Source organism: Cyprinus carpio, chromosome A14, assembly GCF_018340385.1.
Source record: "Cyprinus carpio isolate SPL01 chromosome A14, ASM1834038v1, whole genome shotgun sequence".
In the NCBI taxonomy this organism is placed as follows: domain Eukaryota; kingdom Metazoa; phylum Chordata; class Actinopteri; order Cypriniformes; family Cyprinidae; genus Cyprinus; species Cyprinus carpio.
In genome coordinates, this window is record NC_056585.1 from 3,794,691 (window position 1) to 3,807,272 (window position 12,582).

General features: G+C 39.1%; 1 protein-coding gene across 1 annotated transcript in view; it reads right to left on the reverse strand.

The window, feature by feature from the left end:
- The window catches only part of LOC122147373 (immunoglobulin superfamily member 10-like), a 96,232-nt gene extending 84,834 nt beyond the window's left edge, over window positions 1–11,398 (reverse strand). The window contains exon 1 of the mRNA XM_042769655.1: window positions 11,263–11,398. Coding sequence (XP_042625589.1) covers window positions 11,263–11,398 — 136 coding nt within the window. The remainder of the gene's footprint in view (window positions 1–11,262) is intronic.
- Window positions 11,399–12,582: the final 1,184 nt, after the last annotated feature.

The window sequence follows — 12,582 nt, forward strand, 5'->3', positions numbered from 1 at the left end:
TTTGAAAGATGTCTGAATTCATTTTCCAGCCAGGATTTGGCACCTGCCAAAACACTGCCAAACAGCACCAAAAGTTGGTTTAAAATGACCATGGTGTTGGGGTGATGACTGGCCAGCAAACTCACCAGACCTCGAACCCCATAGAGAAGCGTATGGGGTATTGTTCAAGAGGAAAATGAGAAACAAGAGAACCAAAAAAGATGAGCCTTAAGGCCACTGGTCAAAGAAAATAACCTGGGCTTCCACCACACCTCAGTAGTGCCACAAAAACTGATCACCTCCATGCCACGCTGACTTGAGGACAGTAATTTAAAGCAAAAGGAGCCCCTACCAAGTATTGAGTACATGCCTACAGTAAATGAACATACTTTTCCAGAAGGCCAACAATTCACTAAAAATGTTTTTATTTATTTATTTATTTTATTGGTCTTATGAATTATACTAATTTGTTGAGAATTGGTGGGTTTTTGTTAAATGTGAGCCAAAATCATTACAATTAAAAGAACCAAAGACTTAAACACACAACCCCATCAATCTGTTTGCATTGAAATTATTTAATACACGAAGTTTACACAATTTGAGTTGAATTACTGAAATAAATGAAACTTTGCCACGACATGCTAATTCCATTGAGGATGCACCTGTATATAGGTAACAGTTGCCAAAATGGCATCCTGTAATGCCTGAAACGTTGTACTAGCCTTTCCCATAAACTTCAGATAACACAGCTGCCAATTTTCCATTGTAAATTTTTTACTATAAAAGATATCATTGGGTTTGACACAGGGTCATCGAATTACTTACATCTCTAAACAGTGTGTACACCATTTTTGCACTTCATTTCTTTTTTTGCCACCAGTCTTATAAATTGTGGGCCAGGCCGGACATTTTTGAGGTCTCAGTGAGGACAAATCAGTCTTTGGATGAGAGAAGACACTAAAAAAGACGTCTGAGCTGCTTTCCCCTAATTCCGTTATCTGGGCCAAGTTCGCAATGGTGAGGTACAAGACACGATTTAGGCACCTAAAAAGAGGTCAGGGGCAATGTAAAGACTGGATTAAAGTGTCATATATTTAAGCTCATCTAAGAGAGAGGGAACGCTTGAGTTTGTGTTTCTTTATAGATGTGGATTGTCAGCATGATGCCCATCAGATGTGGCCCTATTGCACACTGGGCTGCATCACTAAAACAGAGTTTTCCGAGCAACAGCTTAATTGCCCTTGAACTGGGCCTGGGAGCTGTGTTTACTGTCGCAGTCTGCATCTTATTGTACCAACTAACAGACGGTAGGAGTGAAATAGTGGTCTCTTGCCTCCAGCAGATGGCAGTGAGTGAAGTGAAGCATTGTGAGGGCCCCTAGCAGTTTGCCTGTTGGTTCATCTACACACAACAGTTCCCAATCAAACTATGTAATACAATTACTGGCTGTAAAGTGTTCAGCTGACAGAGCAGGGTCTGTTTCGCCCACCTTATTTAAAAACATAGGAATGGGGTGGTGGTATAAAAAAAGGTAAAACTCTCTCTCTCTCTTCTCATCTCCTTCTCCTCCTCTCTTCCTCTCTCTCTCGCTCTCTCTCTCAACATATATATGAGATTGAGATGATTTATAAACACAACTCTATTAGCCAGTTAAATTCAGCACTGTTTATTTAATAACTTCTTGCTTAATTCATTATTTAAATGTTGAATTAAAACAGTAAAATCTAGTTAAAATTATCAAGCTATATTTTCCATTTAATGCACATATAAATAGTATTAAATCAAATTGATACTGACAGTTGGAAATAATTCATGAAATTAAAAATCATACAGTTGCAAATCAAGAAAGTATCTAGAAATAATCTTCAGGAAATTTACAGAAAAAAAGATCAATAAATAAAATAAAAAGCATTTAGAATTATTGTGCACTGTAAAAGATGTAGCCTTCAATTGTTACCTTAACAGAGCTGGCTTCGACCTGATTTTGTCCATGTAAATTAGTTTTGCTGGTATAAATGAATGTTTAGATCTGGTTCTCAGTGATGGTAAAATAATATTTTTGACTCAAAACCAGTTAATTTAGATGTGTGCCATTTTTAGGGTAAATCATCACAGATTACGTTAAGAATTTTCAATTTGTCATTTCCAGTCTCTAATAATATACCAATTGGTCTGAGGAAGAGAGATTAAAAAAAACAGGAAGAAAGGACATCCTTAAAATGGTTTTATTTCAATGATCCTCCGGGGAAGAATTACGCTGTTGACGAACAGAAATGATGGAAGAGAACAATACGATAACGGCTGTTAGCTAGTGTCCGAGAAAAAAAAAGTGTTCTGGTGGCCCTAGTTCTAGTGGTGTCACCAACAAGAACCTAGGTCCCCTGGACTGAACAGTCTCCAAACCTAATCATGTCAACAGTCATAACCATAAAAACTGCATTGCTGTCCTCCCCTCATATTCCATATTTCACTCTCAGCAGCAAATCCCTCTGTCTTTCCCTTATCCGTCCTCATAAGTTAGTGTGAAATGAGCGGGAACATTTGAGAGCCGTGTGCATGTTCTGAGTATGGCTGTGAATGTGTTTGTGAGACAGATCTGGGTTTTTGAGGATGAGTGCATTTTTCAAAAGAGACCCATATCAGACAACTTGTACACACTCATGGCAAATTCCAATCACTGGCTCACTGAAAAAAAAAAAAAAAAAAAAAAAAAAAACGCGCCTCTACCTAAATTTTTGCAAAACTCCAACACAAATAAATAAATAAAAATAAAAAAACTAACCTATACATACAATTACACTGTGATTTACAGCTGAAATGAAACACTGTAAGCATGTGAAAACATCAACAACTTTACATTTTAATTTTACGATGACCGGGGTAGATAACAATTACTAAAGACCTGCTTTTGCTAAGCCTCTTGCACCAATACTATGTTATGACCTCAAGAAGCATACCATAGTTGCTTACCATAGTGCATGATTTGTAAAACACATCTCCGTTCCATATGTGTGGCTTTTTCTGACATTAAAAACTTGCTCGGAAAACTTTGCTCACCCTGGTACGGGCTCTGCATTAGTGCAATATGGAGTGAATGGATACAAGCTCAAAAGACTTGTAAAAGCAAGCTAAAAAGGCATAGTTGCTTCAGCAAATTTGTTTTTATCTCACGTCTGTTCTTTGTTAACACTTTCAGTTTTCCCCCCGTAGTTTAGGGTAGGTATTATTTTCAATGCCATAGAGTATTGATTCCTTTAGAGCCGACTCAGTGGACATTTTATTCCAAAAAAACCTGCCGTGATATGTTCAACAAGAATAAAACTTTGCCAGGTTATGTTCCATCCTTTTTTTGGTATTAAAACTCACGAGTCGGGTTTGGGCATTCTCAACATATTGGAAGAAATTACGTTTTGACGAATTGGAGGCAAACTTTTGTATGAACATGATCCATACAAATTCATTGCGACAAATTTGCCACATAATAGTTACAAACTGCCAACCAAACCAGATTATTTTATATGATCTGCTCACAACGCATAACCGAGTTAGGCGTAGGTCTAAGGACTAATTTACACAAACACTATAACAATTGTTTCTCATCAACTTGGAAGACTAAATTATCGAGGCCTATGGACTAGTTGAACACGATGGCGTCTGTGAGTTTCGGTGGCCACAAGAGTGAGTGTTTCTTATTTACGGTCTTTGGTGACGTTCACATTTACTTGTAAGGGGAACCTTACATGAAAGACTTGTCTAGATAAATATAATTCCATATTTTTCACAATTAAATGGTTGGATTAGTGGTAAATGCTATCATTAGACGAACGCGAAAAACCTTCTCATTATTGATCTACACACAACGTACCTCTGTGTGGTTATTCATCAAGATACATCTTCATTCTTCCTCTGTTGATGAGGTTCTGCCGTTCAATGGTTAGTCAGAATCCACGAGGATCTCTCATTCAAACACAAACCACTCAAATGTGCAATATTGTAAATTTTTGAAAGAGTTGAGTTTGTTCTGAACTGCTGGGTACATGATCTGTACAAGTTCTCCCTTGTGCATAGAAACAACTCTATAAGATCTGCATTATGGACTCAATATATGTGTTTTATAACTTTATTTGGTAACCTTATTTATAGCTATATCTGTTATAATTTGAAAATAATTATTGTCCTAGTTTTGCATGCATTATAGAAGAGCATAGTGTGTAACTCATTAAGTTGTATTCCCTCTGTGTGTTTTATTGACTATGACTCATGTGTTATTTGTGCAAATTAGTTTAAGAGCATCTGCTGATAAGTGAATCATAATTTGTCTATGTCTGGTGTCTATAAGCAAGCGCATACAGTTTTATTTTTACGAATTGTTGCATTAATTAGGCTTTAATAAAAACCTTTAAATTTGTAGCTATATTTAGTTAGGATTATTCATAATGAAAATATGACTCGAGATGTAAACAGATAACTGTGTGCAAATGTACCAATCTGTAAAAAAAACTATGTTGTGAAAATGTTGATGGAAAATGATGAATTGGTTGTGCAGACAGAATTTAGAAATAAATATTTATGAAAACTGATTGCAGCCCCATGTCTCACAAGGCACATGTATTTCAGTTCAAATGTACACACCAAACACACAAAAAAATAAAAACGAATAAAACAAAAATCCATTTAATACCAACATTTTGCAAAATAATATTATTTATTGATGGTTTAAGATGCAAGGTAATGTTTACTTGTTTTTGGATAGGCTAATATAGTTAAAGTGTTTATATTGTTTTAAAATATTTTATTTATTATATTATTTTATTATATTTATTGGTTTAGAAGACATTGTGTGTGTATGTGAACGAACTATGAGTTCAAGGCAACTTTCATTTCATGAACAAAAAATACAAATTTAATTCATACACACAATGAGTTCAAGGCAACTTTCATTTCATGAACAGTACAGATTAATGTATTTCATTCATTCACCAGACCCAAACATAGGTACGTTCAAATGCCACTGGCTCAGTAACATGTATAGGCTAGAAATGATAGCAATGTAGATCTTAGCTGTATTCTAAAATTGATATTAGAAATCCCTGTAAACATAACATTCCGTTTCTTCAGCTCTCTGCACTGGTGTTTAGGAAAACCGGAAGTAATCTTTACCCAGTCCCGCTGATCGGACATATAACATGGCAGCCGCCATGCAACTTGCCAATTCTATACACATTCCTTTCATAGCATCTATATAGGGGTATCAATCTCAAATCCTGAAGAGCTGGAAGCTCTCTGCAGACTTTAGATTCAATGTGTGTTGGAACAGGGTTGGAACAAACTCTGCAGGGCTCCGGCCCTGCAGGAATTGATGTTTGACACCCCTGCTCTATATGGTGTTTGTATAAACAAGATTGTCTTATTTGTGTAGTTTTATTTTCCCAAACAAGAATGTTAAAGGAAACAATTTAGATAGACACAGAGTAAGACTTGAAAATTGACTGAGTACTCTCGTCAAGTCTCCGCAGACAGCCTTTGACTGTGAGTAATAGAGTTTTCTATCAAGGGAGAGAGGAGACTGAACTGCAGTAACATTGTCACTTATTCATGCGCTTTTATTACTAAGCAGTGAGTTCTGTCCAAACAGAGGATCACACTGTATATCCAAATTAAACTCCAGTACAATCCAATACACATCCAATGAAAACTCTCAGTCTGTGCTTGAAATGAAGGTTTTATATTGAAGACTTCCGGAACACACTTCCAAGAAGGGAACTGTGTGTACAAACAAGTTTCTAACAATAACTAGATAAACATACTAAAAAGAAATACTAGAAAAGTATTGCGCAAGCAATACAATATAACAGTATTAAGAACCTTTTGAGGACACTTGAACTCTGAGGCAATACTTAATACTGCTGTGTGTGATCTACTCCATCCACTCTCCATCTGCCATAGTTCAGTCAATTCCCCACTAAAGCACTGTTATAATGAGTCCTAAAACCCAAGAAATGAGTCAGGTTTTCTCAATCTCAAGATGTGCTAACTGGGGCTACAGAGGTTGTTGGGGGACATTAAACATCATCACAAGAAACACGAATCACGGCAGACTCATCTACTTTCACTAGTCAATGTTTACAACCTTGCTGTGTTTATACTGTACCTCTTATACACTATATTGGCTTAACCTGTACCTTTCAATTTGTAGTTTATAAAACCAAAGGTCATACAGCTGTGTTGTAGTTTTTTATAGCCTAACTTTAGCATTTTACTTCTTAATGACCACCAGTATTTAGGCTTGAACCTAAAACTCAGCTTGTGAAGATTATCTTGAAAAACAGAAAAAAAAAAAACGTGTAAAAATCATAAACCTTTGTTTGGTCACAGAACCTTATTTTTCTGCAATAAATCTTACTGGCCAATGAAAAAAAAAAACAAATCCTATTTAGTTGGAAAACAGACAAACAGAAAATGTTTTTATACGTGTATCAAATTATGTATTATTATTATTAGTATTATTATTATTATTATTATGTATTATTATTATTATATTATTATATTATCTATCATCATCATCATCATTATTATTAACTATGGGTGTGACAGTGTAGTCTACCAAATGGCTTAATTAATATGCCTTCTATGAAAATTAAAAAAGATTTAAAAAACAAAAAGCTTTACCCAGAATATGTTTTTTGATATTAATAACAATGTATTCACGTTTGAATACATTATTAGCATGAGAATGCTAATGGTAACCATTCTTTAAAATGAAGTTTGGAACGACATAAGGGGGAAAAAATACCAGATACAAACCTGCACAAACTATATGTAACTAACATGTTTAATAAGTTTATGGCAAGCATACACTTACTAGGGAATATTAACTATTCTCAGAGGTTTCTGTTCATACCACAGAGAGACTTCACTGTTTCATAAACTTACTTGTTTATTAACTATTTCATAAAACTGTCTTGTAAATGTTTCCCTAAGATTCTCTTAGGAGAAATAAACAACTTCACCTCATACTTAAAATGCACATAGAGCTACAGCATGGACAAAATTGACAGAGAAACATAGTTCATTTGAGATCTCTGACTTTTTATTCCAGACCTTCTGGGTGCCATCGGCAAAATCTGAGCCAGAGTGTGACAATATTGTTGGGATACTCTCACACAGATCTACTATTCTGAAACTCTAGAGAACATAGTAATGTAAGTGAGCTTAGATGAATGCTTAAGGAAAGGGGTCTCAATTTGCTCTCCATCCATCTCATTGCTGAAACGAATTTGTCATTTTTGATTCCTACACAGGTGACCTTTAACCTATACAATCATTTCTACTCAACAGAGTAAACCATCACCCCACCCACAATAATGTAATTTGCTAATAACTTCATAAACGTGATAAGGATAAACCCCCTTCATTTAAATCACTGATGTCTCATTTATGTCTAAAGTAATCAACTCACTTTCTTTGTATGCAAAACTCTGAGGGCGGGAGAAGAACGGCCCGTACGGTGATGGTGATCCTTTCACATATTCAGAAACTCCAGTAAACACAAATTATACAATCCTTCCTCAGTCCAGATTAATAACATTATGCAATGCAGCCTCTGCTTACATGCAGATACATACGCCTACATACCAACATAAATACTGAGTATATTTCTACCAAAACACATGTGCCGTTGTCATTGAAAAATGCAGAGTCGTTTGTGGTTCATGCTGAATCCATCTATCGTCACATGTCTACATCCATGTTCCAAAACTGAACTTGACTTCAGGCTGATCACAAGCCTCTCTGGATTTTTACATGTACTCGAGTCCTTAAGTAAATACTTTGAGTGGGACTTACTCGGGAGGGGGAGTGTATTTTGAAAGATCCGATAGTGACATCTGTAGATTGGAGGTTAAAGGTTTAAATGATAATGCTTATGGTAACCATGAATGCTTCTGGTCTCCGAACTGGACGCGGTGGTGGGGCCAGCTGTTTATTGGCTATAATGGTTAGAGATTTTGGACTTGTAACCAGAAGGTCAACAGGTTCGAGTCTCGGTGCCTCGGGTCAGGAGTTGTAGGGGATGCGTGGGAAGGGAGTGCTGGAATGAAAAAAGGAGGCTCTCTTCCACCCGCAATACCCATGGCTGGCGGTGGAAGTGCCCTTGAAGCAGGAGGCACTGCACGAACCCCAGTTGCTCCCCGGGCGGCTGGACTGGAAATAGCTGCCCACGAAAAAATGTCCGGGGTGGGTGTTCACGGGGTGTCGTACACTCTCACTGCTGTGTGCTGTGTGCACTTAGATTGGGTTAAATGCAGAGCACCAATTTCGACGGTATGGGTTTACCATACTTGACAAATGTCACGACGTACCTTTCCACATTTCACGCATATCAAATGAGAATACAAGTTTGGATCGTACGACATAGAAGGGTGAATAAATGAATTTTTGGGTGAACTAAAAATCCTTTAAGAAATGCCAAATTATTAAGTAGCTACTGCAAGCCATGGAATACTCAGGATAACTATTATCATTATCATAAAGCTGCATAAATCATCAGTTCACTAGAGCAGCACTAGCATGCTAACCAATTATTGTATATCTTAGTTAGATGTACAGAAATTATTGTATATATTAGTTCAAAAAGGAAATGGCTTTTCAAATAGGATTTTTTTTTTTTTTTTTTCATTTTTTCAGTTCTGTGACTGTGTTTATAATAAAATGTGTAGAGTAAAATGCAGATGGGATCACTGAAATACACCCATCAACAACAAACACTCTGTGACAGAAAGACGAGAGATGGTCTTTGATCCTAAAGTTCTGCTGCACGTTTCATGTTATAAATAACAACGTGTAACTAATAGAGATTGTACTAACCTATAGGAATTTTTTGTTTTCCAGTGTTAATAATGCTAAAATTAATCTTTTTTTTTTTTTTTTTTTTTTTTTTTTTTTTTTTTTCTTTTTTTTGTTTGTCTTTTGGCTTATTTTGTTGTATAAAAGTTTGAAACGATTTCTGTTTCATTAAGAGACATTAACGTAAGAATATCAGATATCAAACAGAAAAATGTAATAGTGTCTGATGGCAACACTGACAGAGCATGAGGTGCTGAACCTGTGTTTTGCAGGAATTCACAGCAATGGTTCAGGACGGTCCTTGAACAGTCCGTGATGGAGAGAAGAGACACCTGTACGAGGTCACATGACATGGGTCATACGCGAGGGTCACTGGTGACTCTACCAAAATCACAACAAAAGCCTCTGGAGCTCTCCATGCTCGACGAACTTGATATGATAATGCGGTGGATTCGAAACAAGCTTTTCAATCAACTGATTGCATTGGTGTCTGCCTCTAATGGCCCCATCTTTTAACATAATGGCCTGTGTGTGTGTGTGTGTGTGTGTTGTGTGTGAGAGAGAGGAGAGAGCGAGAGAGCAGAGAGAGCAGTGTGGGAGGAGAAAAGGTTGATGAGAGAGTATGGACAGAGAGCTGCAAGGAAATGCGAGACGAAAAGTGAAGGGAGAACTGCAAAGTTTGAGTACAGACAATTTGGAAGAATTGAATGAATAAATGGGGACCCAATCAGCCTTAAAATGAAAAGTCTCGATCACCTTTTACTGAAGTCTCATGTCATGTCAAAACACCTTTTTTTTCTGCAGGCCATAAGATATTTTAAGTAAGATGGTCCTGCTGCTCTTTGTTCCATACAGCGTTGAACAAATCTACACACACACACACACACACACACACACCCACAACACACACACACACACACACATCACACACACACACACACACACACACACACATTGAAGGACCTACAAGTGGGCTTTTAATCTGTGCCCATCTTACAATAATCAATATCCTCCTGCTCCTACCATTTGCCTATGACAGCTTTATGAAGCCATCGTGGAAAGTCAGGGATCTTTTAAGTTGTTCCTTTGCTGCTCTAGATGAAGTACGAAGGCTTGACTAAAACAAAGCAGAGATTTCCAAGTGGACAGAGATGTCAGTGTGAGAAGCTGAAACCTCCAGAGTCTTCTGCAAAAGCCCTTGTCAGAATGTTTAACGTAACATTTCAGCTAAAAGATCAGTTTGTGGCATTAACGTCTGTCCAGTTCCCACAGTACAGAGCTTTGGTTAAAGCAAAGGTCCCGTCATCAAATCTGGATTCTTGAGTCTTGCTGTTAATAATACTGGCGACACATAATAGAGCTGTGATCAGATAGCATCAAATCATCACAACCATTGTCCTGCATCTTGTTTTGAAAAGCTTTCCATGCCCCTTTTACTTGAAGATAAAGGAAGACTTGTAAATTCCCGTAAAAGTTATGGGGAATTATGGAACTGAAGCTGTCATCTGCCGAGCAAGATAAAGAGCAAAAAGAGAAAATTGACAATTGGGGAGTGAACTATAAGCGACACTGAACGCAGAACTCTAAACTATTAAGAAACAATTAAGAAGCAACAGGAAGACATGAATATTAAAGAGTCAGTGGACATAAAGATATGAAATAATAGGGTATGTTGTTCTTCCAGCGAGGGCCCATTTAGCGATGCATCGAAATTTTGACCAACTGCAAAATATTGAGGCAAACTAGCAAAATAGGGCGTTGGCGAATTAGTTTTGGAGTGATGTTCAATTTTACACTTCTCTGGTTTTGCCTTTTGTACTGTGTTCACTCTCTAGTTTGTGGCAGGAAGGATTCCAGATTTGTCATTTTATTATTATTTCATTTTATAATAATAAAGCATATGCGTTCATATGTGCTTCATTTTCACTGGAGGAATCCTGTGGTGTGATGAGGGGTGAACGCAGCGAAAACGTCCCAGGTTACGTATGTAACCATGGTTCCCCGAAGGGAACGAGACGCTGCGTCCGAAAACGCTATGGAACGCCCTTTCAGCGTGCGACAACCGAGAAAATACTCTGAAATACATATGTAATCAGTCCACATGAAATGGGCGAGACTTCATAGGCAGGTGGACGTAGCGGAACCCAGAAGCTTATAAGCACGTGAGGGGTAATCCGGCATCAGCTCCGCTAGGAAATGAATCAAGCTCTGGCAGGGATTCCAGATTTAGGGCCTTGCAATACGCAGCGTCCTCGTTCCCCAGAGTTCGGGGGAAACCATGTCTACATATGTAACTTGGGACTTTCCCCTTCCAGGCACTCGAGCTGCTCCCGAAACACGCTATGGAACGCTATGGAGAATGCCCACGCAGCACCGCCATACTTTCAAATCCTGCACTAGTGTGTCTTACTAAGGAGCACAGTCTTAAGGCGAGCCTACCAGAAAGTCCTGGAGTGCCTCGCAGAACGAGACCATAAATCTGACGAAAAACGTGAGGGGCGTGGACCATGCCAGCTGCGTTCCAGATGTGTTCTGCATATCCACATCGGGGCAAGAAGGCCTTGGAGGCCACCATTACTTTCGGGTCGAGTGGCCTTCGACCTCCCACCTGGTGAGGGAGACTCAGTATGACTAAACGAGTTTTTAGGACTTCAAAGCATTCCTTATCAACCGCTTAGCAATAATCTTCCTATCCCAAATGAATGCTGCCTGAGTCCCTACAAGCCTCAGCGTCACCGCAGAGGAACATGTAACCAGAGGTGTTCTGCCCCACGGAATGGCCATCAAGACAGGGCGCGGTAGGCCGGCAATCGGCCACCATGAGACCTTCCAGGGGTGGAAGTGGGTCAACCCTGCATAGTAGAAGGGCCGGCAGGCAAACTCCAGAACTGTCACCACCTCGTCAATTAACTGGATCCGAGCTGGCACAAGGCTTCGCACAGGGAGGTAAAAGGTTTTCCAGCTCGAAGGAGTACAGTTTTTTCCCCCTTGTAGGGAGTTCTGGATTGGAGTACTGTTCTCAGCAACCTCGGTTGAGCAGACCAGAAGCTACAAGATGTTGCCCCTCACCTAGAACTTCCATTACTTCTGGGCGGGGGGGGAATATTGTGCCCTCTACACTGTGAGAGGAGATCCCTCCCTGCCCGAATCTCCCATGGCGCGCCATCAGAGTAGGGAAATCAGAATCCCGAAACATCCCTCGGCCCAGGCCCAGAACGGTGCGTGACCTATTAGAAGTACGTAACCCCCGTCCCGGGTCGTACTCCTCAGCATAACTCCGTGCGGAGCAGAGCGCATCAGTGGGAAAAACATCCCAAGTAGCTAGACAGAAACCTCTAGCAAGTCTGCGCAGCCTTTTGAGCTGGTGAATGAGTAACAGAGAATGAACCAAAGAGGACATTGCGATTATCCCTCTTAGTCGCAGAACAGATCCACCTGACCAAATATTCGCCATATCTGCTTCACCACAACCATTCGGGGCTGAAGCCTCCATTCCCCGTCGCCTCGGGCCCCGGCCTCAACAGGATGTCTGCTCACATTAAAAAAAAAAAAAAATTGGCCAAGATCTGTGATAGACACAGGAATGTGAACTGCTCTCAGCACGATCAGTTTTGCCCTAGGGACCACACACAGAATCTGGTATGCTCTCTGTTCTGTACAACACACTGCTTGAGCCCAGACCCCTTTGGTGCATATTCATAATAAGAGACCACCGTTGTGTTGTCGGTGCACCACCAACACATGTGTGACTCTCTCTTG